Source organism: Ctenopharyngodon idella, chromosome 24 (genome assembly GCF_019924925.1).
Source record: "Ctenopharyngodon idella isolate HZGC_01 chromosome 24, HZGC01, whole genome shotgun sequence".
NCBI classification, from domain to species: Eukaryota; Metazoa; Chordata; class Actinopteri; order Cypriniformes; family Xenocyprididae; genus Ctenopharyngodon; species Ctenopharyngodon idella.
This window is the reverse complement of record NC_067243.1, coordinates 27334811-27362601: the sequence shown is the minus strand read 5'-3', so window position 1 is coordinate 27362601 and position 27791 is coordinate 27334811. Positions and strand designations below refer to the sequence as shown.

General features: G+C 39.9%; 2 protein-coding genes across 3 annotated transcripts; one reads left to right on the top strand and one right to left on the bottom strand.

Annotated features, from left to right (window-relative positions):
- Positions 1–34: 34 nt before the first annotated feature.
- Positions 35–3607, top strand: nudt7 (nudix (nucleoside diphosphate linked moiety X)-type motif 7). Its single transcript, XM_051883634.1, has 3 exons — positions 35–325; positions 2030–2188; positions 2273–3607. Exons 1-3 carry the CDS (start codon positions 170–172, stop codon positions 2621–2623), a joined length of 666 nt encoding a protein of 221 aa, XP_051739594.1. The 5' UTR covers positions 35–169; the 3' UTR covers positions 2624–3607.
- Positions 3370–26288, bottom strand: si:dkey-234i14.6 (uncharacterized). Of its 2 annotated transcripts, XM_051883595.1 has the most exons (5): positions 25830–26288; positions 20864–21040; positions 14909–15130; positions 9884–10097; positions 3370–7266 (listed from the first exon to the last, which is right to left on the bottom strand). In XM_051883595.1, the coding sequence occupies exons 1-5, from the start codon at positions 26286–26288 to the stop codon at positions 7088–7090; spliced, it is 1251 nt and encodes a 416-aa protein (XP_051739555.1). In that variant the 3' UTR covers positions 3370–7087. The 2 variants fall into 2 exon arrangements, with proteins under 2 accessions (XP_051739555.1, XP_051739557.1); XM_051883597.1 differs by lacking the exon at positions 20864–21040.
- Between the last annotated feature and the right edge of the window lie 1503 nt (positions 26289–27791).

Below are 27791 nucleotides of genomic sequence, written 5' to 3'. Positions count from 1 at the left end.
GAACACCAAGAACTCGTCTAACTGCTTGTTCTATTTCTGTCTGTTATCTAGCGACGTTTTCACACACTGAACTAAAGGTGAACCAAGAGCCCAGAGGAGCATTATGGGAAGCACTAAGATAAGCGGAAGCGTAAAGTGAAAGTCTTCTGACGGGTGCTTATATTCCGCGATGGATCTCAAGGAGAAAACTATCAGGTCATTAAAGAAATACGATAGTGGCGACGAGTTTTCCCATTTACCTGCCGTTCCTAAAGCTTCAGTGCTGATTCCTCTGCTGCTGAGAGACGGACAGCTGCATGTGTTACTGACCGTTCGGTCAGTCAATGTAAGCTGATGTTTGGTTTTTTAGGTCTCTTCTGAATTCTATTAGATGTATTTCACAAAGATAAATGCAAATGCTACTGTGTCTTAAAGCAAAAAAGTGTTTAGAATAAAAACATACTAATCTCATTAATTAATGCCATTAATACCCTTCTGAAAATAAGTGTGCTTATTGTATTGATGTGCACTTGTAGTGTACTTAAAATCTTAAAAGTAAATTAAAAAAAAATGTACTTTTAGATAATAATGAAGTAACTTTTAAAAACTGCACTTTGTAATAATGTCAAATTAAAAGTTTAACTATAAAGTACATTTTAATTAATTTATGTATTCATTTAATTATGTTTTCCTGCTTTAAATAAGTACACTTATTTGAATGTGTTGACAAACACACTGAAGAACATTCAAGACATGATAATAATTGGAACTGTTATTCGATGTTACTTTTAAACTTAATGTATATTAAATGTAGCCTGCTAAATTTCAGCTCCATCATTACAAATGTGTAATTACATATGTATTTAAATACCTGACAAACAAGTTTCAGTAGAAATAGAAGTACATTCAGCGTTAAACTTTAACCATATTTCAAAGACGATAGAAGTAATTATGAAATTACATATACAGATGTTTTTAAGTCACACTTAAGTGGGACAAAAAAGCACTCTAAAGTTCAGCTAATTGCATTTAATATAAAATTATACTAATACATTTTCATTTAATTGCACTTAAAGAGTTAGTTCACCCAAAAATGAAATTTCTCTCATTAATTACTCACCCTCATGTCGTTCCACACCCGTAAGACCTTCGTTCATCTTCAGAACACAAATTAAGATATTTTTAATAAAATCTGATGGCTCAGTGAGGCCTGCATCGCCAGCAATAACACTCCCTTTTTAAAAGCCCAGAAAGCTACTAAAAACATATTTAAAACAGTTCATGTGACTACAGTGGTTCAACCTTAATATTATAAAGTGAAGAAAATACTTTTTGTGTGCCAAAAATAACAAAATAGCGACTTTATTCCACAATATCTAGTGATGGGCGCTTTCAAAACACTGCTTCATGAAGCTTAACGAATCATTTGTTTCAAATCAGTGGTTCAGAGCGCCAAAATCACAAGATTTCAGTAAACGAGACTTCGTTACGTCATAAGTGTTTTGAAACTTCAATAGTTCACGTGACTTTGGCAGTTTGATACACGCTCCGAACCTCTGATTCCAAACAAATGATATGTTAGGCTTCAAAGCTTCATGAAGCAGTGTTTTGAAATCACCTATCACTAGATATTGTGGAATAAAGTCGCTGTTTTGTTATTTTGGCGCACAAAAAGTATTCTCGTCGCTTTATAATATTAAAGTTGAACCACTGTAGTCACATGAACTGTTTTAAATATGTTTTTAGTAGCTTTCTGGGCTTTTAAAAAGGGAGTGTTATTGCTGGCGATGCCGGCCTCACTGAGCCATCAGATTTTATTAAAAATATTTTAATTTGTGTTCCAAAGATGAACGAAGGTCTTACGGGTGTGGAACGACATGAGGGTGAGTAATAAATTACTTAATTTTCATTTTTGGGTGAACTAACCCTTTAAGAGTTAAGTGTCTGAAAACAGAAACTCAGTCTAAGTCTATTATTTGTATAATAAGTCCTCTTAAGTGCTCTTCTGTCACGAGGGAGTGTTCTTGATAAATCCTCTCGACTCTCTCAGCTCAAGCATCACGCAGGCGAAGTGTGTTTCCCTGGAGGAAAGTCAGAGTCCGGCGACACAGATGAAACACACACGGCACTGAGAGAAGCTCAGGAGGAGATCGGCCTTCCTTCACACACAGTGGAGGTCATCTGCAAACTGTTCCCCATCCTAAACAAGGTTCACTGACATTTCTGAAATTTTAAAATGATCATTTTTATTTTAATTTGTGGTCAACTATAATGGCTTAAACCCTTTCCACAGGCCGGTCTTCTGATCACTCCGGTCGTGGCTTTCATCGAGAGCTCCTTCGAAGCCCATCCGAATGCAGATGAAGTCAGCGAGGTCTTCACTCTTCCACTGGAGTTCTTTACTAAAGAGGCTGATCATTCCTGCTGTCCTGTGTCCAGCATCTTCAGCCCCATCCATAGTTTCATGTACACGGACCCCCGGACAGGCAACATTCATATGATCTGGGGTCTGACAGCCACTTTGGCCATAACAGTTGCTGTTCTTGCCCTCGGAAAGAAGCCAGAGTTTGAGGTTGGCTTCGACTTGAAAGATCCAGTTTCTGAGTTTAAAAGCGTTCTTAATCGCAGACTGAATAAGTTATGAAAGACACATATCAGATTCAGATTCAGCTGTATATCTACTGAAGAGCAAGTTTGGATATTCTTCAATAATAATGTGTATATATATATATATATATATATATATATATAAAACTGAAAAGATCAGTATTACATGCAGCATTACAAAGCTTTAAATGAAAATTAAAGTTGTTGCCCTGACAACTAACTGAAATAAACTAGGCTAAAGGCTAAAGTACTACTAAAACTAAAAAAACTACTAAAAATGGCAAAAGCATGTAACAAAATTTCTTAAACTTAAATTTAAAATTAAAATATAATTCAAAATAATAAGAAATACTATAACAGTATATAAATAATACTAAAATAACACCTCACATTCATATTTACAGTTCTCAGATGTCAGTAAATGGTCACATGACAAGTAAACAAATCTTTTTTTTTTCTTTTAAACCAAGCCTATTTATTTGATTTTACTTTAAAATTTATTTATTTTAATTTTACTTTTTTTTTTCCCCCTCACAAATCCAAGTTTGCGAAATCTTCACATTAGGCTTTTGTCCACTAGAGGTCATACTCGCCTGAGCAAACGTACTTGTGCCATACATTGAGCCTGAGCATCTTAGATTTTAAAATAAATAACAAACATTATTTTATTAGAAATATAATCACATTAAAGTGTTTTACTATTCTATTTCACTAATATAAAAAAAAATGAAAGACTTCAAATAAAAAAGTATATACTTGAATGAGAAATAATGCACAGAATCATAAGGCAAACACTTTATTTTATTAACAAATATTACAAAATAAATAGTTTATATGTAATCTTATCGAACTAAATGTAAAATGTGGTGCTTGTAATTTCTGGCAGGCACTTCGTTTCTACTGATCTGACGAGTCATTCCTTTTGTTTGATTGTTGATCAATGTGTTTTTATGTCATTCCAGTGATTCTGTCTGTTTGTGGCACTGTCCCACCATTAAAAACTACTGCTAGTACCTACTTATTTTTGCCTAGTATCTGTTTCATAGTGAAGCAAATGATATCATAAACATGTCTGTCCTGTAGAAGAGTATGATTGACGTCAACAGCGAGCTTCATCGACTGAACCGATGTGTCCAAACTCACAGGCACTGAAGTTCTTTGAGAAAGACTGCACTTCTTCAAACTGGCCTCAAGTACAGATCATCTGCTCAGTGTTGGTGACCCATGAGCTTAAAGGGAGATTAAAGAGAGATTAAAGGGTGAGTTCACCCAAAAATAAAAATTACGCCATGATTTACTCACCTTCAAGCCATCCTAGGTGTATATGACTTTATTCTTTAAGACGAATACAATCGGAGTTATATTAAATAATGTCCTAGCTTTATAATGGCAGAGAATAGAGGATGATATTTTGAAGCCCAAAAAAGTGCAACCATCCATCATAAAAGATATTCATACAGCTCTGCGGGGTTAATAAAGGCCTTCTGAAGCGAAAAGATGCATTTGTGTAAGAAAAATATCCATATTTAAAACTTTAAAAACTAAAATAACTAGCATCCAACAAAGGGCCATAACCATCGAATTATGGCGAAAGAGTGAACTCTGACCCCACGCATGATGTATTGACGAACGTGGAAGCACAGAGGAGAGCGCAAAACAAAACACCGGTCACGAATTAGATCTCTGAAATTTTAAAGAGAAATGTGAGAGGATTTTGCCCAGCCCTATTTGTTTGAACCGCGAGAGGCGCCTAAGCTTACACTACTCCTACATCGCGTCAGGGCTTACTCTTTTGGCGCAAGTTGATGTGTGTACGGCCATCTGCCGGAAGCTAGTTCCACTAGTTTTAAATAGGGATATTTTTCTTACACAAATGCATCGCTTTGCTTCAGAAGGCTTTTATTTACCCCCGGAGCCGTGTGGTTATCTTCTATGATGGATGGTTGCACTTTTTTGGGGCTTCATCCTCTTATTTACTGCCATTATAAAGTTTGGAAGAGCCAGGACATTATTTGATATAACTCAGATCATGTTCGTCTGAAAGAAGAAAGTCATATACACCTAGGATGGCTTGAGGGTGAGTAAATCATGGGGTAATTTTCATTTTTGGGTGAACTATCCCTTTAAGTCCAACACTGCACTAAATGTGAGAGTTTGTTATCTAACGCAGTGGCTTTTATACTTTTAGAAGTGTCCAAATATTTTTTGAGATTACTATCTTTAGTGAAGTTTTCTTTTGGACTGTGGTCATTCTAGGCAGGATTGGTCTCCAGTTCTTATTTTGTCAAGGTGTTTGATCCACTCACAAAACAAAAATGTACCAATTTTACTATTACATCACATTATGGGAGCTTGTTTCCCTTTCGAAGTGGAACTTTGACATTGTGCTTGTTGTTGACGCTATGGGGAACGCCCTCAGAGTGACCGGTGCCTGAGCATCTGTAAACATGCAGTCCATGACGTCACATGCGGAGTGCCTGTGCACATAAAAAGGCACCCAAGTTGCACGTCATCAGCTTGGTTATCTTCAGGAGACATTTGTTTGTAGCGCATGGCAATGGAGAAGAAGATTTTCAGGAAGTGTGTTCTTCTGTCTCCTCGCTTTATGACACCAGAGGACATGCACAAGCTTTGTGTTAGTTCTCGAGGGAGCTGAATGCGCTCACTTCGAAAAGTTTTCAGTGAAGAAGTTCCACTCACGCTTGTCCCTTTTCTCGAGGGAAGAGGAGCATCTGCAACCCGTGGTTCAGGTCCTACGGCACGCGGCCTCGTTCAGCTGGCAGAGGAGTTCGGGAGGGGAGTGTCCATTTCCCAATGTCATATTGCCATTTCAGGTGATCTGCTGGATTCGGAAGCCCACTCTGCAGTTTCTTCTGAACTAGCAGAGTGCATGATGCTGTCGACGTCTAGCTCTGAGGAGCTAGATGTGGTGGGAGTAGGGCATGACAGTGAAATTACTAAGCCTACTTCCCCTGTCAGCCCCGCATGTGGGAAGTTGCTTGACGTAATGGCTCGCACCACATTTAAGTTGAATTTGACTTGGGATTGTGAGAAGCGGGAAGTCGCTGACAGTCGATTGGACGAGCTCTTCCTGGCGGGCCATGATCACCCCTCCCCCATGAGCCTTCCGGACCTTCACACTGAGGTGGAGAGATCCTGGAAGAACCCATACTGGGCACACATACAAACATGGAGGGTATGTGAAGATGCCCTTGAGGAAGAGGCACTGAATAGCTATCCTCGTTGAGGGCTTTGGTCTCCATCAAAGCCATGTCAGACCACCTCGCATATTGTAGGTAAGGTATATGTGGCAGTGGGTCAGGCTGCTGTTGCAGGCATACCAAGCCAACCTGCTTAGGGACTAGGGGCAGGGATTGTCACCTGAGGCGGCTGCTGAACTACTCTAGAACACAGACTTTGCTCTCTGGGCCACCAAGCAGACGGTCACGGCCATCAGTCGTTCGATGACAGCGATGGTGGTCACAGAGAGGCACTTGTGACTTAATCTGTCAGGAATCAAACCCTGATCTCGCCCTCTGGACTCTTTGCCACCTCTGTTGAGGCAGTGGTGAGGATTTTCAGGGAGGTGAGAGTGCAGACAGCTGCCTTCAGGAAGCACATCCCGCAAAGGTTTGAATAACCTCCTGAACCCTCCACTTCCTCTTCTAAACCTTCTGTCCCATCCCCTGGAAAAACCTGGAGACAGGGTCAGAAAGACAGCATGGCTGTCCATGCTTGTGTATGAGTAGGGGGCAGAAGTGGCGGTTCTGCAAAGAAGAGGAAGCAAGACCTCAGGGAGGTGATCACTCAGAGGCATTCTGAGAAGGAAAACCAGGACGGCTAAAGTCGCCATTGTAGATTGTCTGGAAAATGCCGTCCCTCTAATCTGTTGCCCACTTAGGCACAGTTTTGGAGGTTGCTGTCCATAATGGGTCTCCGGAGATTACCTTTACTATAGTCAGGGTCAGACACCGGTCAGTCCGAGGGCGTTCCCCATAGTGTCAACACCAAGAGGTAGCGCCGAAGTTTCCCTTCTCAGGGAACCAGGTTGCATACGCAACAAGATGTTCCACCACGGAATAAAAAAAAAAGGTAATTGTGACTTTATCTCACAGAATTGTGATGTATAAAGTCGCAATTGAATAGGAAAAAAAAAGTTAGAATTATGAGATATACATTCACAATTCTGAGAAAAAATAGAATTGTGGGGAATTGTGGGAAAATTTAAAAAAAAAAAAAAAAAATTAGAATTGTGGAATAAAAAGTCGCAATTACCTTTTTAATTTTTAGTCTCTGGCAGAAACAAGATTCCATATTACACCAATAAACCTTATTTTTCACAAATTAAATGCAAATACATAAACTTGCCTGCAATGTGCAGTGAATATTGAACATTCCCAAACTATCTCAATATTGATCATTATATGTAAGCAATTTTGTTTATAACTTCCCTCAAAATACACACACACACACTTTGGCTGTCGTACAAACATACGCAGGGTCATTCAAACATGGCCGAGGCCAGTCCGCTTTTCCTGAAGGTCTCTGCCACGTGTCTGGAGTGCTGGATTTTGGCCGAGAGCGCCTCGAACACATCGTTCTGGTCCAGAGCCGTGGCGGTTCTGTAGATGAACATCCCCAGTGACTCCAGGCCTCTCATGCCCAGGTTCACACCACAACCTTAATCAACAAAGACATATTCATATAATAGATTACAGACAAATAGTGTCAAATATACAATCAGATATAATCTGAAAGGGAATGTTACAATTGAAATAATATTTTGGCTTCATTGAAAATGTTGTTAGCTTTCTCATTTATTTTATTACTTTGTTTTTTGTGTTATTTTTCCAATTCATATTTATAGTTAAGTCAAAATCATTTCAACCCTGTAACAGTATCACCTAGTTTTGGTGTGCCTTGTAATAAATCACATAAATTCACTTAAAAAAAAAATATTAATAACCCATGTAATTTTTCTGTCTCCGGTTTGTGTCGTTACATCAAAAATGTTATGGGGTTGAAGATCAGTGCAAAAAAAATCTCATAATGATGTTGGATTGCACATAAAAGTGCATTACATCACATTATAGTCAATTTTCCTGTGCTTTCTGCGAAGTACAATATATAATTTTAAAAAAGATGATTTTTCCCAAAGGAGATTAAACTATTATGCTTGACAAGGACAAAACTGAAATACTGATGAAGCTTGTGAATTCAGTTCTGTTATAAAATGGGATTGTCACACTTCTAAACAAATTGCTGTATGAACACAACCGTATTAAGCGGCGCTGCACACTAGCCATTAGCATCTGCTCTAGAGTTTTGTTTTGTGCGAAACATGACGGGATTAGGGGTGAACATCAACAAATGCGTAATCAACGTAATTGATTACGTCAATGTGTTGTTCTAGCCCTATTGTAAATTGAACTGTACTAAATGTAATATTATTATTAACTAAAAAAAGTATAATATCAAAACAATTTTACATTTTTTAAGGGGCAAATATCACAGCATAACATTTGCATTTTATGCATTTTCTCTTATAGCAAAATTTAGGTACAATAAAAAAAATTATGTGATTTTGCTCATATTCCAATGAAAAACACTTTTAAATAACGTTTTTCTATATATATTTTTAAAAGCTTATTCTTATTTTTTATTCTTATTTTATTTTTTGCATTACAAATTGCATGTGAAAAAGAAGGACTCCCTATTGAATTCTATGGTTTTCCGTATCAGGACATAATAAAAAATCATCTGGTCCTTGACAGGTCTTAAAATTAGGTAAATACAACCTAAGATGAACAACAACACATGACATATTACACCGTGACGTTATTTATTTAACAAAAACTAGGCCAAAATGGAAAAGCCATGGGTGACAAACTAAGGACACCCTTATTGTTTCCTTATGAACGAAGAGGGTAAGTATCAGTCAGACGCTGCTAATCAAATGTCTTTGATTAATTGATCATCATCAAGTGTGATCACCTCTATAAAAGCAGAAGTTTTGGCAATTTGCTGGTCTGGAGTCTTCAGGTGTGTGTTAACACAATTATAAGGAGAAAAGACATCAGAAATTATCTTAGAGAAGCAACTGTTGCTGCTATCAATCTGAGAAGGGTTACAAGGCCATTTCCAAACAATTTGAAGTCCGTCATTCTACAGTGAGGAAGATTATTTACAAGAGGAAGACATTCAAAACAGACGCCCAGCAAATTCACCCCAAGATCAGATGCTCAGAGAAATTGCAAAACACCCAAGAACTCTATCTCAGACTCTACAGGCCTCAGTTAACATGTTAAAGTTCATGGCAGTACAATTAGAAAAGACGGGACAAGTATGGCATGTTTGGAAGGGTTTCCAGGAGAAAGCTTCTTCTCTCTAAAAAGAACACAGCAGCACGGCTTAGGTTTGCAAAGTTGAATCTGAACAAACCAACAAGACTTCTGGAACAGTGTCCTTTGAACAAACGAGACCAAAGTGGATATGTTTGGCCATAATGCACAGAAACCTAAACACAGCATATCAGCACAAACATCCCATACCGACTCTCCATCACGCTGGTGCAGGGGTGATGATTTTTGGCTTGTTTTGTAGCCACAGGACCTGCAGGAACCTTCAGTCATTGAGTTGACCATGAACTCCTCTGTATACCAAAGTATTCTAGAATCACATGTGAAACTATTTGTCTGACAGCTAAAGCTTGGCTTAAATTGGTCATGTAACAGGACAATTATCTCACGCACACCAGCAAATCTACAACAGAATGGCTGAAAAAGACAAGAATCGAGGTGTTTCAATGACCCAGTCAAAGTCCAAACCTCATCCTGACTGAAATGCTGCGGCTCCTTCAAAGAGCTGTGCATAAACAAATGCCCACAAACCTCAATGAATTGAAGCAATGTTGTAAAAAAGAGAGCCAAAATTTCTCCAGAGTCATACAGAAAATGATTACTTAAAGTTATTGCTGCTAAAAGTGGCTCTACAAGCAACTGAATCATAGGGTGTCCTTAGTTTGTCACACATGGCTTTTCAATTTAGGCTTTATTTTTGTTAAATAAATAATGACACGGTGTGATATGTCATGTGTTGTTGTTCATCTGAGGTTGTATTTACTTAAATTTAAGACCTGCTAAAGACCAGATGATTTTTTCTTTCTTTTTGTTTCTTTCTCTTTTTTCCAGCTAAATTTGTAAGTAATGAAAGTTATAAATATGACTATTCATAAACACAAGTATAAGAAAGTAACTTTCTTTGCATTCAGGTCATGTTCAAATGCTGCTATTCTCACCTGTGTCAAAGTTCAGCACTCTTGCAGCTTCTCCTTCCACAGTCACAGCCACATTATCTCCTTCGATGTAAGCGGCGCTGACACGTCTGTATGACAGCATGATCTCGAACAGCTTGCGACTGCACTGCATGTGGTGCAGCGTTAGTTCACTCAGACGAGGCTCAATGTCAGTCTTGTACGCATTGAACGACTGGTGGAAGATGTTCTTCATGATCTGAGTGAACAGAGAGGTAAGTCATTAGAGATCAGGTGATTCATTTAATCTCCCTCTCTACATGCTTTAGACTCACAGACTCACACATACACACACACTTTCTCACACACACACACACTCACACAAGCACACACATTGTGGCTGTAACTAGGTAACAGCATGTGTCTTCATGAATTACATATCCTGTGATGACTGTGCCCTGATACATCTTGTCTCTTATTGTTTTCTTTTTCAACCGCTCACATATTTTTGTTATTTTCTTATCTGTGTTTATGCTTTTTATCTTTTTATTCATTAATGAAGCTTTCCAAATAAAGCAAAAGCAGAGCTAGAATTGTGGCACCAATGGCTCAAGGTTTTACTAGCCCCTGCTGGATAATTTCATAACTAGTTGTATTTGTTTGATTATTGTACACCAATATTGGACCAGAGTATTGCCAACACTGACAAATCTTGAACATTCTTTCATGGCAATTTGTGTTTTGGTGAATTGATGGCTGATACATACAATGTATTATAGATTTCAACAGATCCTGTTGCAACTTTTACAAATTGTAATATTGATTTATAAGTAAAGTCAAGTCAAATTTATTTGATCAAATTTAAACAGCTTTACAAAAAATCATGATGTTAATGTTTATAATATCTTAATGCTTTATAGTCACATTTAGAAGATTTGAGCTGTGCGATTATATAGTTACATTTTGCGATACGTACTATCACAACTGCTCTGAGACTTGGGTTGAAGATCCAAATGCAGCTTTATTAGGGCAATTCAGAATCATAATCCATAAAACAGGCAATAGGTCAAATAAGAGGGCAGAAAATCAAACAAGACAACAGGGCAGAAAAACACAGGGAAATCTGGGAAACCAGGCAGAAAGTCAAAAACAAAATATACGTAACCAGAGGGAGAGCGATCAGAAATGCAATGTGACACTTACAAGACTTTGCAAAGAATGAGTGAAAACAGGGCTTAAATAGGCAGACATTAACAAGATAATGAGAAACAGTTGGAAGTAATCAAACATAATGAGTCCGGGTTATGGAAATTGAAGTTCATGATGGGAAAGCAAGGGAGTCAGAAGAAGTGTCCTCTGGTGGAGATTATGGGAGACAGAGCAGGTGACCAGGACAGAGTAGGCAGCGTAAATGACCAGGGCAGAGCTGAAGGGGCTGAAGACCATCTCAGCAGAGCTGAAGACCCCCACGGTGGAGCAGACAACCACCATAGCAGAGTAGACAGTACTGAAGACCCCCACGGTGGAGCAGATGACCACCAAAGCAGAGCAGACAGGCCTGAAGATCCTGTGGCGGAGCAGAAGACCACCACAGCAGAGCATACGGGTCTGAAGATCCCCACTGTGGAGCAGAAGACCACCACAGCAGAGTGGACGGGTCTGAAGATCCCTACAGCAGAGCAGAAGACCACCACTGCAAAGAGGATGGGTCATGAAGATCCCCACGGCGGAGCAGAAGACCACCACATTGGTGCTAGCAGGGCTGAAGACCACCAAGGCGCAGCTGAGGACCACCACAGTAGAGCAGGTAGAGCTGGTGATCACCACTGTGGAGCAGAAGACCACCAGGGCAGATCAGGCAGAACTGTAGACCACCAAAGCAGAGTAGACAGGCCTGAAGTTCCCCACGGCAGAGTAGATGACCACCTCAGCGAAGTTGAAGACCACCAGAGAAGAGCAGACAGGACTGAAGACCCCCACGGTGGAAAAGAAGACCACCACAGCAGAGCAGACAAGATTGGAACAAAAAGCACAAAGAGGTTAGGGTTGGCCTCTGGGGCCATGTCAAAACATGCAGAGAGCTCAGTAATGGCCTCTGTGGCCATAACAGGGCAGGCAGGACATCCAGCAGTAATGTCTTTGACAAAGAAATCAAAGTCTTTAGTCGTGGTCTCTTTGGGCGAGACTCTGGAACTTAGAACAGCATCTCTGGGCGAGACGACACAGGCAGGGAGTTCAAGGGTGAACTTCGTGGTTGTATCTAGCCAGATAAGAAGATCTAGGCAGACAGGAAACTCAGAGATGACCTCTGTGGTAATATCTAGGCAGAAAGGAAGCTCTAGGTGGAGAGGAAACTCAGGAATGACCTCCGTGGTCATATCTAGGCAGACAGGCCGTTCAGGGATGACCTCCGTGGTAGTGTCAGGGCAGACAGGCAGTTCAGGGACAACCTCCATGGTCGTGTCTGGGCGGACAGGCAGTTCAAAGACGACGTCCGTGGTTGTGTCAGGGCAGACAGCAAGTACATGGATGACCTCTGTGGTTATGTCAGGGCAGACAGCAAGTACATGGACGACCTCTGTGGTCGTGTCAGTGCAGACAGGAAGTCCGGGGACGCCCTCTGTGGTCACATCAGGGCAGACAGGAAACTCGGGGATGACCTCCATGGTCATGTCAGGACAAGCACAGAGTACACTGACAACCTCTGTGGTCATGTCGGAGCAAAGAGGAAGTTCATGCCAAACTGGAAGCCAGTCTTAAATGCCTAGGGACTGCCTTGGTAGCTTCAGGTGCAAAGTTCATGACGACCGGGAACTCTGGCGTGGCATCAATGACAGCTGGAGACTCCGGCATGGCGTCCATGACGGCTGGAGACTCTGTCATTGTGTCCATAATGGCTGGAGACTCTGGCGTGGTATCCATGTTGTGGAGAGGCTCTGGAGTGACGGCTATGTTATGAAGAGGTGTTGGTCTTGGGACCACTGGACTGGGAAGCACTGAGATCACTGGACTAGCATTCATCAGACCTGAATGTGCTGGAAACTGTGGTGGTTCAGGCTCCATGGCCCCCAGAACATGATGCATACCATATGGGTTAAGGGAATTGAAGTTCATGATGGGAAAGCAAGTCAGTTAGGAGGAGTGCCCACTGGTGGAGATCATGGGCACTCTAGCTGGTGAATGGAGGGGGCCCACTAAATATAGTAGTTATGCTATATATTCCCCTACAATTATGAATCATTATAGTACATATATTTATATGCCTGAGAGTTGAATGAAAAGCTCAAAAACATGCAATTTAAAGAAGTTTTCCAAATATCTCCTCTCTCTCGCCTCCTTAAAAATGGTTTAGTCCGATGGTTATGAATTATTTCAGCTCAGTGAGCGACAAACACAGAGGGACCCAATAAAATCACAAGTCCCACCCCAGCTATAGTGAACAGAACCAATCAGAGTTGAGGCTGCTCCAATAACAGTAAAAGTAAGAAAAAGTTACATTGAGGGAAAAATCTGGGTACCAGTAATGTCATGGAGAGGGAGGCCAGGAGAACTGCTTAATCAATCTATCAAAACATTCTTTAACAAGACAGGTTAGTGCACTGTAGGGATGTTAATGTGATGGGATGCCGTGCCGTTAATTATTTTCAAAGGTATATGACAAAATCTGCCGCCCTCCTGCCGGTACTGTACATCTCATTACTGTATACCAGCATGTACCGCCCAAACAATTACGCGCTCCAATCACCGTCTTTTTGCGCTTTTGTCACAAGGATCACAGACCTGCCCGCTGCTGATGTGAAATGTTTAAGATAACAATACTGTCAAGAAAACGTGAATACAATTCACTGCTTTTAATGGATACATTTATTAGCTGTATCTCTTTAAAAAAAAAAAATATATATATATATATATAATGCTGTAGCATATATTATCTTCTTCGAAAATGACAATAAGAAATTTAAGAGGTTTTATTTTACAATTGCCCTTTTTTTTTTTTTTTTTTTTTAATCTGAATGTTTACCTCGGCTGTTAAACACCAGACTGACTAGAAAGACATTTTATATTATATTGTTGGTAGGCCTACTAAAAAAAAGTTCATTTTATTATTTTATTAATTTCATGTGTTTTGTTTTTATTTTATTAGTTTTTCTTGAATAATTGCTTGATGACTTTAAACAATGCTTCATATGAAGTTACTGTATTAATCTCCTAATGCCTTTGTGTTGATGTAATATTTATAAAACATTGTATATAAATTTATATAAATATTTATATCGTTTTTGCCGATGTCCAATAAAACCTTTATTTGCATTTATTTATTTGTCTGTTTTGTTATTTTGTTATAGAAAATCCTATTAGTTTACATTGTGCCAGATATGCCCATATCTTATACTGATATATGTTATGAGTGGAGGGCGGTGGGGGGCCCACATCAGTGTTTTTTCAGGGGGCCCAGAATTCCCTAGCTTCAGCCCTGATGGTATATATCGGCATATGCAAGTAAACATACTGTATGTATCTGGATACAGTTGGACATACTTATTGTATATATCCAACTTTATATAAAGAGCCATGCGACAATATAGTTACATTTTACGACAAAAATAAAATCAGGCAGTTGTGATTTGCTATATAGTATATATTGTTGTGGCAAGCAGGACGAGTGTTTTTTGTGAGTGTACTGTATGTATGTAGATAAAGGTGTATATAATATATATCTATCCTTATATAGAGAGGTGTGCGATATTACACAACATTTTTGTGATGATATAAACGCATATAAACGATATAATTACGCAGTCTAGATTTGCTATTTATATTATATATTGCTTTATACAAATGTAATATGCAGGTAAAGCAAAAATAATGTGGGTATATACAACTTTTAATATAAGTATTTTGTGAACCTTTTTACAGCTATTTGGCATTAAACATTGTTTGAAACACCAACTGACATTATTTCAACCAGAAGGTTCAGCTGAGGAGGATTTTGAGAATGCATAGAATTCCCTGAACCTAAAAACAGATGAAGTTGTCAAACAGATGCATGCCGGGATTGTGATGTCTTACTGAAGAGTTGGCTGTGTGGCGCAAGAAATGCATCATTTTGGAGTCTGCTTCTGAAGTGCAGGCCAGAGCCATGCAGCGGTTCCGGAAGGTTCCGTATATCTTCAGGTGGAATCCGGGTTTGGCTGCAGGCTGGCAGGAGTTGCGCGGTTCCTTTGCGGTGTCGATCCCATATGCCGACAGGTCAAAGTACAAACTATGTGCACGGATCTCTGGTGTAGGAACCTATAAAACAGAATCAGACCAAATCATTATTTTATAATTAACATTTAAAAATGTTCACATTTAAAACATTACATATATACAGTACATATATATTTACAAGTCATCCTTGATATATTGAAATATTTGTTACATTATTCATTCTCTATGATTGACACACTAATTACTGCAGAGTAAAAAGCTGAATTGCGTGTTCTATTCCATCTGGGCCAAAATTGGTGATCTTTTACTCTGATGAAATGAGGACAGGAAATTTGATTGGACTAAACAGATTTCTAATGGGGGGCAAAATCTCCCAGCAGGCACTATTTTCTGAAACAATTCAATAATGCTGGCAGAAACATCAGTACAGTACAATCCAGCCAGGTCATGTTCTGGCCTTTAAGGATTTCTCATTTGTCTCCTGTCTGAACAGATATTCGCTCACTGCTGAATATTCCTAAACTCAAGCAAGAGCCTTTTATTTTGAGATAGTTATGTATGTAATTTGTACGAGATCAATTAAAAACGTACAATACGGGGGAAATGACGATTACAAATTCAGATTGCTGTATTAATTGTCTTGTTTTGAACTTAGTTTAGATAAATGTGTAGAATCAGTTGAGGAAAAAAAAAAACATTTAAAAGATTCTCATTTCATATACGAAGAAGTAATTTCTTAAAAGCACAGCAGCAAAAATCCCGGCCCCCATTTTAATGTTTTAATCAATGTCATGGATCAATTTTCAACATTTGAATCACTGCTAAATTTTGTTAACCTTTTCACAACCAATGTTGTTTTCAATGTTTTTTCAACATTATTTCAACCACATTTTAACATTGAATGTATAGGTTGCATGCCTGCTAGGATGGCCTGTTTAATTCTTCATTTATATGCATATGCTACCATACAGCGAATGCACAGCCTTTCAAAGTATACTTAATTTTAAGTATACGCAAGCACAGATGCTCGACACATGCACACTAGAAAGTTTAATATTTTTCCGGTGTCTGTGCTATTTCTCTCCAGAATTGCTGACCGTTAAAAAATGTCTTTGTATTTGTTAAAAGTCAGCATGAAAGGGAAGTTGTGCTATTCTTTTCTTCCCTTTTGTGACGTATGAGTGAAACGGCTTCTGGAACAAGAACAAATGCAGGGCGGGGATTGATTTTGTCCGTGGGAAATTGATTGGATGGTTGTGGTTTGCTATTGGTGGATCTCATGTGAGTGACAGGTTGCCCTGCCCTTGCCATCAGAGAAGAGATGTCGCTGCAAGAGGGAGAGGAGTTTATTTTGATTCAAGATTACAAGCGCATGAATTTAGCAAAATCATTTATAATACTGCAATATTCCATAAAAAACAAGAATTGTCAGTTTTGATTTCATAGACTTTAAAGTTCATAGAAAGAGTGAAATATGGTCATGGAAATCATGGTCAATGGTTGTGAATCATCAATATCCAGAGCCAAGTTTCGGTTGCACTAATTAGACTGAAACCCTGCTTATCTCTGAACCTTATCAAGGTTGCTAAAGCTTGTTTGATGAAATACTGTATACATAACACAGACTAACAAAACAGCCTGTCAGGGGACACGAGCTGACCTTGGTTATCTGCATTAGCTACACCTTCTACACCATCTGTTCAAACACAAAGCACATTAACTAAAGTGAGAGAGAAAAAAATCAATTATACAAACTGTCATTCTAAACCTGTGTAAAAAACAGTCAAAATACAGACAGAATCACTGTTACTTATAACACATGCAGTTAATGCTGTATGCTGGCAGCGTCTCTCTGGCTCACCTGCATCACTGCTGGCAGAAATAGACTCTATTATTATTCATAGTGGCTTAATTTCCTCACCCATATTCATAAAGTGAATCAGCCCAGTAGGACCCCGATGACCTCATGACCACAAACCGCTCGGACTACATTTAAATTCAAGAACACAATGAGAGATTTCGGAGAATAACAGCCCGAGAAGGGGAAAAAGGTTGCTACTGAGATATAATGACGTGATATGGTATAATGATTTAAATAGGTCTTATTGTGTCCCTTTTTTTCAAGATGTAATATAAGTCTCAGGTGTCCCCAGAATGTGCCTGTGAAGTTTCAGCTCCCATGGTTATTATACCATGTTGTAAATGCCCATATTTCAGTGAAAGAAAAAGCATGCTGTTTTCATGCATGTGTCTTTAAATGCAAATGAGCTGCTGCTCCCCACCCCACTTTTCTGAAGAAGGTGGAGCCTGTACAGCTTGTGCCTCAAATACTCTGACAAAAAAATCAAACAAAAATCAAACAAAACATCTGTTTTTCATTTTGATTATCATCTCTATTGCAATCACACTTACGTATCATTGCAGTTCTTCTTCATCATGAAAATTTATCTGCGTTTTAAAGCCTAAATTTCTGATATACAGTTTTCCTAATGTGCACACATCCAAAGCATGTCAGGCTGTCTGACGGGGCATCTTGTGAGTATTAACTAAGTTCTCTTCCACATCTTATTGCACTTAAACTGTCAAATACTCACAAGATTATGTCAAAAACACACAAAGTTCACATAAACGCAGTAAGTTATGTCTGTGAATGTAAACAGCAAGTAAAGAAATCGCATGTGTATATTAGATCTGTGCAGGGCTTGACATTAACTTTTTTGCTCACCAGCCTCTGTGGCTAGTGGTTTTCCAAAGTTACTAGCCACTCAGCATTTTCACTCGCCACAATTTTGACATCGATACCATGGGGAAGGTACCTCTTGCCCAGCAGCTCCTGCTGAAAAGACAGCACCTGTGAAACGTCACAGGATGCAGGGTCTTCATTCCATACTGCACACCAGTCAGAGAAGACAGACCACTTAATAGCCTAGAGGAGTCTGGTAGACAGGGCTCTATCCTCTGAAATAGTGCTTAATACCCTCTTGGGGAGCCTAGGCTGCTGTCAAGGGGCCAAACATGGAGGTCCCACAACTCCGGTTAGGGGTGCCAAATCATTCCCTTCAGCAGGGAAAGGAGGTCCTTCCTCAGGGGAATTGGCCAGCAGCTGCATCATCCCGGGGAGTCATGACTGGTTCCGCCAGAGAGGGGCAACCAGAAGGACTGTGCGTCTATCATCCCTGATTCATCTGATGACCTGAGGGAGCAGCGTGACTGGGTGAAATGCGTACGGGGAAGGCTGTGCCACTCGTGGGCCAGCGTGCCCCTGTCCTTCAAAAAAAATATTGGGCAGTGAGTCGACTTCTGCCCTCTCGAATATACTTCAGATTGTTTGAACATTCCCCTGAGAACACATTGCACTGGGACAGCATGTTTGCCCCCTGGTTCAGTCTGACCGGCACGTGCGCCGCTCTGAGCGAGTGCAGCTTGCATTGTGCCCATAAGAAGAGGCATCTCAACAGTTAATATAGAGGCCTCGATCTGAGTCCACTTTGGTGGTTTAGGTAGGACACCACCGCTATGTTGTCTAAGCAGACTAGGACATGGTGCCCTTTGAGGTCTGGTAGGAAGGTTTTGAGAGCCAGAAAAACTGCCAGCATTTCTAGGCAGTTGATATGCTGCTGCCTCTCCATGCTCGACTAGGAGCCGGTTGTCGGTCTGCCCTCGCACAGAGCATCCCAACCCATGTTGGAGGCATCTGTCAAGACCACCTTCTTTCTGGAGACCAACCCCAGGTCCGTACTTGCCCAATACAGATGAGGGTCCTTCCAAGGGGCCAGGGCCAAGACACAGCCATTGTCTACTTTGATATGGAGGCGTCCAAGATGCCAAGCGTGGGCTGGAACACGGGGTTTCAGCTAATATTGCAGGGGCCACATGTGTAGCAGGCCCAGCAGAACAACTGATGATGCTGCCGCCATTAGGCCAAGTGTCCTCTGAAAGATTCTGAGAGGGAGTGAAACCCTGACTCTGAATGACGCTGCGAGCTGTTGAATCGCTAGCGTGCACTCTGGCATGAGCCAGGCCCGCGTTTGGGCCAAACCGAGAACTGCTCTCAGGAAGGATATTCGCTGGCTGGGAGAAAATGAGCTCTTGGCTAGGTTGATCCTGAGACCCAGGCATTATATATGGCTGAGAAGCAGGGACCTGTAAGTGTTCAACTCAGCCTCCAGCTGGGCCAATACGAGCCAGTCGTCTAGGTAATTCAGAATGCGCACTCCCTTCTGTCTCAGAGGGGAGAGGGCTACATCCATGCACTTCGTAAAAGTGCACGGGGCCACAGACAGTCCAAAGATGCCTGAGATTGAGGATGGGCCTGAGGCTACCATTCTTCTTCTTCTGACTCGATGTGGGCTGGTGGAACTGTTTGCTGGTGCTCCTTTCACCAGTAAATTCATTACTTCGGAACGGAGGACGTGCGGCACTTTGCTCCACACCTGCAGATTGCGCCCCTGAAGAGTGGGGGCCTGCTAGCAAATCGAACAAAGAAGCCTCTTTTGATTGTGTTAAGAACCCAGCTCGATAATCTGGGGATGGCTCCCAATACCTAAGCCCGGGTGGCAAGCGTTTTGGGTGACAGGCCGTTGTGCTGAGGCAGAAGACTGGTGCTTGTAGTATAGGGAAGAGGAAAAGTGCTCTTTCTTTTAATCTGTTTTTTTATTTTGTTCACCATAACAGCATTAAGTTGCATGGGTGCGTGAACATGAGCGCTATCTTAGGATGGGGACCCTGGAGCTTAGGAAGCGGAAGCGCTGTCGGAGCTCAAGCTCTGGCTTGGGCTGAGTGGTCGATGGTGCGAGCTTCACAGGATGCTGAGTCGGCGCTTGTGCAGGAAGTGGCGCATTGCCTGCAAGCCAAAGAGAAAAGTGGGGGACACTAGGGAGTCAAGGAATGCAGTCTTGTCTGAGTCCTTAATCTCCCTTAGATTTAGCCACAGGTGGCGCTCTAATACAACCAGGCAGGCCATGGTCTTTGAGAGGATACAGGTGAGTTCGATATCCATACCAGCCCTGGTGTCGCTCAGATTCTTAGACGGCAGGGGTCGGAGTCATCCACTGAGCCCGAGCAATCCTCTGCATCAGAAGCCGCCAGTGACATATCAGCCTACTGCAGAGCATCAGCTTGCTTGCAGGGCACCACTGAATCAGCTCATTCTGCTGCGAAAAGGCTTCTTCTTCAGTCTTATCAAGGAGCAAGGAGAAGGTCTTCGCACTGAAGGAGAAAGACACTGAAGCCTACAGTGGAGATTGGCCAGCTTATATATGCGGGTAGCTCCGAACGTTTCGGCGGGAGTTTTCCTATAGCATCTATTACGACGCAATACGAGTGAACTATATCAATAGGGAACAGAAAATCACTCACTGCTCTTGATTAAATAACTTTAGTAACTTAAATAAGAATACATGTCTTACTTGAATGCTGCTGTTAAATGCTCTGGCAGGAGATAAACATGGTGGACTGTGTACAGCTCCCTCAGGGTCATGGGTGGGGCCTAAACAATGTAACATCAAATTGCATAGAAACTGCAAACTGCTTATTCTGAGTCACTGCTTATGATTTATGGGGATGTAAAAAAAGAATGGGTGGACTTTTACCATTATAGGGTGGTTGTGTACACATACTGCCGACACAAATTTATGTTCAAACATCATGTAAAAGTGGATTTTGCATAATAGGTCCCCTTTAAAGAGTAAGGAAGAAAAATGCATGTGCACTGTATTTTTTTTTTTTTTTTGTCAAATAACAATAAAATGTTCTTTGTGTGATGATATTTAAAAGCCCTGCATGTGAGCCTGCTTAAGGCTGTATGTAACTCACCTGTCTCTGGTCCAGTCTCTCTATAGTGGCATTGGCCCCGTAAGCGCGGCATGATTCAACGATGTAATCAGAGCTGATGCCCAGCACAGAGCAGGAGTCTCCGCACGAGCCGTCAGCAACGACGATCACCCGCGGCCATTCTGCCCTGGACATCTTCCTCAGGTACTCTTCACTAAACTACAGAGGAAAACCTTTAGCTTGGCAATACGGAATCAAAAACATCCAGCACAACCAGTTCAGTTTCCCTGAATGAATGACACTCATGAGCCGGTTCTGTTATGTGAATCAAAAACATACAGCACCACCAGTACGCTCTAATTCCCTAACAAATGACTCTATACCAGTTGTTTTTAGTGAATTAGCATACAGTTTGATTTGATAACTCTGATGAACCAGTTCCTTCAGTTGAATCATCAAACAAACAGCGTGCCCATAGTCTAATCAGATTCCTGAACAAAATGGCCCTTAGTAGTCGTTATAAATTAAACAAAAACATTTAAAGCACACAGTGTAAACCAAAAACATACAGCATGGCTAGTAGATTCTAATTTCCTAGACGAGAATGACTCTGAACCAGTTCTTTTTAGTGAATCAAAACATACAGCCAGTAGTCAGATTTCTGGATAAATGCCTCTTATGAGTCTGATATTTTTATTGATTCATAACATACGGCAATTCCCGAATGTATATCTCTTTGATCTGGTTTTAGTGAATCAAAAACATACAGTGTGTTCAATAAAGTCAGGTTTGTGAACGAATTACTCTTATTAGCGAATTATTACAGAGGAATCATAAAACAAACAGTGCAACCAGTTTAATCGGTTTCCTGAACAAATGACTCTAAAGAGACGCTTGTTTTAAATGAAACATTCAACGTGCACAGAGAAGTCTGATTCTGAGTGAATCAAAAACATACAGCACAGCCACTACGGTCCCATTCCCAAACAAATGACTCTGAACCAGTTCTTTCTAGTGAACATACAGTGCATCCAGTAGTCAGGATTTCCAAACGAATGACTCTTATGATAAATCAAAACGATCAACACGCACAGTGTTCTTCAGATCTTGAACAAATGGCTCTTATGAGCCGGTTCTTTTTGATCAAATACATGCAACTCATCCAGTGTTGCCTGAATAGTGAATCAATTAAAAAAGTGTATTTAAATATACACAAAATGAGTTTTGTTGTAATAAGTTGTATTAAGTTGTATTCTATAAAATTTAGTTTTTTATCTTTATAACAGCACAATTCTCCTCAATAACCCACGTTTAAACTGCGTAAGAGCATCAATTGTTGATTTGCATGACAACTAAAGACTTTTATTTGTCATTGATGGTTTGTTCTTCTCTAAAAAGCAGGACAGTTTTGTTAAACCAGACTGACAGCTTGTCACCCAGAATAGCTGTAAATGAAATGAAACTCAAGTCTGCTTTGGTTTATTGGATGTGAGCTTGTCTGCGTGTCTAGATACATCAGAGACGTGGCATAAATAGACTGGCCAGAGAAATCCATTTACTCAAACTGGAACACTTTAAAACATATTGCTTGTTAAATGGTGCACAATATGCAACAAGAAACATTTCAAAGCTACTATGTTACACATTCATAATGTTGTATGTTTGAATCACTGAGTGGCATCCAGTTATAATTTTGGAAATAAAAGTGGTTATTTTGTACTTTTAATTAGATTACAGGTAAAATTACCCAGAAATGAAAACTGTCTTAATTTTCTCACCTTCATGTCGTTCCAAACCTATAAGATTTTGGCTAATCTTCAAAACACAAATTAAGATATTTTTAATTAATATTTTTAACTCTTTCCCTGCCATTCACAGAATAGTATGGAAATCTGTGTTTTTACTGTTATAAGGTAGGGGGTGCTATTACGCATCTTCTGGAAGTGTACAGAATCTCCGGATCAAAACACATGTGAAGAAGATTATTACGCCAGAATGAGAGTATAGTTCCTAGCCATATTGGCCTAGAAAATCGCAACTTTTCATTTTCCATCAGTCTTAGTACACGATGTAACTACAGAAGTGTCAAGTTTTAAATAGGAAAAATATCGAAACTCTTTGATCATTTTTGAGCGAGATGCTAACGGTCTAATCAGGTTCAATGAACTATGCTAAGCTATGCTAAAAGTGGTACCGCCAGACCCGGAGATCGGCTGAATGGATTCGAAACGGTAAAACTCAACTGTTTAACTCTAGGGGAGTTGGAAAATGAGCCTATTTTCAAAAAAAGTGGAGTGTTCCTTTAAATGTGTCTGTCCCAGCCTCTATTGAAAGTCTAGCAGGTAAACAGAACTTAGAAGATCCAAAAAAATGAATCAGTCAGTTTAATCCAAGTCTTATGAAGAGATACAATTACTTTGTATGATTAACAGATTTAATTTAGGCATTTATTCACATCTAAACAATAATCGGCACACAAACATTCACATACAGAAGCTCATGCGTGCGTCACGCTATATCAAACCTCATTGGTTGCCACGTGTCACATGTTTGAGCTTCTGTTTTTATCATATGTGATGTGTGATATCAAATGTGAGTGCATTGCATTGTGGGATGGCTAGTGCATTAAAGTGTGCACTTTTGTCAAATGTTTTGATCACTGCATACTCCATACTGCATATGAAATAGTATAGGTAATACACTAGTATGCTATATAGATGGGTACGACACTTCAGTATCTCAGCAGAATAAATACCAAAAGATATCGATTTCCTCCAAAAAATCTTTGGTTCAGTGACAAATAGCTTGGCCCTCATACGCACACTGTCAAGATAAGATGCCCAAACTATCCCAAACGAACCTCTGTCTTGACTGAAAATAAATAGCTTTCAGCATGCAGCAACCCAGAAAAGAAAGAACACTTTATAGCAAACTATAAAACACTGCTGGCCTTGACGAAAGACCGAAATAGAAGCAAAAGAGAACAAAAAAAGATCACAAGAGAATCGCTATCTATAGCTTTATTAATACCTGTTAAACATAATTACCTGTAAATTATATGACAGTCACATGACAGTTAGTTAGCTGGCACTAAATGCATGTTTAATGAAAAAACGACCATCATATTAATTTTCTAAAAACGCTGTCTAATTTCCTCTGGTGGTGATGGAAATGCATTGGCTTATTCCTGAGGCAATATCTGCTCTACATAAACAGATAACATTTCTGAGAAAATGCAAGGAGCCAAATCTGTGAGCAGAAAACTTGTTTCCGGGAGACAGATTTTAACTGGTGAAGCTCATTTTTCTGCAAGCGGATAGCAGCTTTATTGAGCTCTTTGGCTTTGACTCGACTCTGTCTGCTGAGTTTAAACTGTGAGGAAAGCGTCTCTGAGCAGAATGAGCAAGCAAATCTACTGCAGGAAGCACTTCAGATATGTGATGTGGTTTCTAAAGACAGTGGAAACATGCACCTATTTATTTGTTCATGTGTTGTTGTTTGTTTTTTGTTTTTGTTTTTTTGTGAGGTTACAAAAAAGACATGAGAGTGTAACTAATTACTAATAAGATTTCAGTAATAATATTACAGTTACTATCCATAAAACAGCTCGTTACTCAGTTACTTTTGATGCCTTAAAGGATTAGTTCACTTTAAAATGAAAATTAGCCCAAGCTTTACTCACCCTCAAGCCATCCTAGGTGTACATATACACCTAGGATGGCTTGAGGGTGAGTAGAGCTTGGGGTATTTTTCATTTTAAAGTGAACTAATTCTTTAACCCCTACTGATTTGAAATCCAACAATCCAATAATTCCTAGATTTATTTTTATAATTTTCACGACTCACACAGGCATATGAAGTCACCAGTGCAGCAGGCAAGCTTGGAATATGGAAAAGCTTACATTCAGCAGATGGAAATATTGCTATTACATTGATTTTGTCAGGAGAAAAGATTATCTGAACACTGTTGTGTAAGTTGTGGCATTACTTTAATCTGGCATTACATGGCTTGCCCACCCACATCCCTCTGATCCCGATGTAAATTATATTACTATAATTAAAAATCTTTTTGGAGAGAAAAAAAAAACTATTTATTACGAACTTATGTGATTTCTGATAAAATACATCATGAAATATAATCATATATGGGTAACAGAGAAATTATAGCTACAACTAGCTTCAAGCTACACATCACAATTAATGAGATCAATACAACACTTTTACTTAAAAGTCACTATCAATCACCATTGAGTGTTTGTAATAACTTCTGACTGCGATCCAATGTGCAATTTGGTCAAATGATGAGGCAGAAATATGTTGTTAGTAACCTTTTAGAAGAATTTTATGGGGAAGATAAAACTTCTGAAGGAAAAGTAATACTTTTGAAATGAGTAACTAGTAACAAGTAATAAATTACATTTTTTGAGTAATTAGCCCAACATTGGTAATAACATATTTTACTTGCACCTTTAAAACATGAAGTATGCATCATGATCATTATTTTCAATAAGTTTTTTCAAACAAGGTAAAAAGAAAAAAAAAAGGTTTTTTTTGACAAATCAAGCATTTTTTGAATCAAAGAATCAAATCAAGTGTTTTTTTGATATATCAAGCATTTCTGAATCATGAATATCATTATGTTTTCTCAGGGTTTGACCGCAGCATGAATGCTTTTATGCCTTGTCTGTCTGGCTGGTTTATTAGCTAGCTGATCATATGGTTCAAACTGGTTGATAGATACCATTAGATGGTAACCAGCTACCATGTTCAAAACCTAGCTGGAGCACCTTCACCTGGTATGATCAGATCAGGTATAGCTTATCTAAGATTGTCTAATATCCAGCTAGGACACGCTCCCCATATTATATTACAGATATCAGCATTTTATGCATCATAATGTAATTTTGAACATATGAACAGGGAAAGAAAGCGACTAAAATAATCATATACTAACTTTAACAAGTAGTTCTGATTGTTTTGCGAGCCACGCAGTGAGAAACGCACGTACCTTTGTTCCCAAACGGACTTTCACGTCAACCTTTTGCTTCTTCTGCTCCAGGATGCTCAGCAAATACTCCTGAAACACTCCGATTTTGGTGAAGAAGTGCTCGTTGTGCCAGCAGCCTTCCATGTTGTCGAAATCCACCCCCAGGTCCAGGAGGAAGCGCACGCTGCGCGGGTCCAGCGCGATCTGCTGCGGTCTGCAGAGCAGCGCGCTCCGGTAGCGCTCATCCAGCAGCGTCAGCTTCAGCACCTTACCGGAGCGGACAGCGACCAGCGCCGCGGTCAGCCCGATCGGACCCGAGCCAACGATCAGCACCGAGATCCGAGCCCGCCACTGGCGGATCCCGTCCAGGCTCACCTTCAGCACCACGTACACCAGCACAGCGAGTAAAGTACTGAGCGCGGTGTCGTACGCCAGCGTCCGGTACTGATCCACGGGGCTCTCCGCGCTCACCGCGATCATGTCGTGATTCTTCGAGGAGCTGAAGAGTGAAGACAATACGCTTCACTTGTTGAGGAGCTTTGCCATCGCTGGCTGCCACGTTACATGTGGGAGGTGAAGTGAACACTGAACGCACTCCCTGCACGAGCTCTCTCTCTCTCTCTCTCTCTCTCTCTCTCTCTCTCTCCTTCAGAAGAAATCAGTGCGCGTTTTCTTTTCTAAGCGCACTGCAGTTCATTTCAGCCCCTGCTGCCGGTGTGTGTGAGAATTACACAAAGAGTTTAAGGGTGTTGAATATTTTAGAGGGGTATTTTTAAGTCCCCCTGTGGTGAAAATTAAGTTTTTAATGTTGTTGTAATATGCTTTATGACAAACCATGTGCAAATTCATAAGTCAACACCATTGCTGAGTATTTTCTCCTTAAAACTGCAGTGATCTAAAAACAGTTTCAAAACAGCGGTTTAAAATCGCTGGTGTTTGTGACGTCACAAACTACCTTGTAACCAATCACGTCAACGTGCCAGCGGGCTTTAGCATATCATTAACTGACCGCGCAAGGGAGTCTCAAAAGAAGTCAGGTTATTCCGCAGTATTTTTCTGTTGATATGAAAAATCGGGTAGATTTAGCAATATGGCGGGTGTATGATGTATATTACGATGTTATTATGATTAACTATATACCTTTCTCCACTGATGTTCTGAGTTGTTCAAAGCCTTTGTAAGGATGCTGATTGTTAGAAGGCAGCTGTCTGACTCGTGAACAGGAACATGGTTTGTGTAACATTAGCAACACATTATTAGCTGTTTGATAACATAGTCAAGCAAAAGGCTAATCATATTATTTACCATTATGTGTCCAACGTTGTAAATAGCGATACCGTTGTGCAGCGTTTACCTCAGTAAGTTGACCGAGTGGATTTCTGAGCTCATGCAAGTAAGTGGAGGTGGGGCTAATTAGCATATTCATAGATCTGTGTATAATAAATGAGGCAAGGGTGTAGAGTTACATTCAAGCTATTTTAAGGCATGAAGATTTTTTTTCATAAGAAAAAAACGTTTAAATATGTAATTTTGGTGATCAAAGATGAGTTTTAAGGGATAAAATTATTGACTACGGGGGACTTTTAAGGATATTCTAAACCTCTGTTCATTGTAAAGGGAAATTTCTAACGCAAACGGTTTGTCACTCAAGGCGAATTTGTCGTAGGTTTCCTCAAGAATTTCTGTTATGAGTAAAATATGGTTTGTGGGTAACTGAAAAGAATTTAAAGGGATAGTTCACCCGAAAATGAAAATTCTGTCATCTTTTACTCACTTTTCGGTGTTCTTCTAAACCTGTATGACTTACTTTATTTGGCAGAACACAAAATAATATATAGCCCACTGAAGAATTTTGGTTACCAAATAGTTTTGTACCATCTTTTAAAAAATATAATCTTTTATGTTCTAAGAAAGTTATAGGCCTACATGACAGAAATTTAAATATTAAAATTTTTAACGTTTTCGCTGATAGGCCTAGATCAA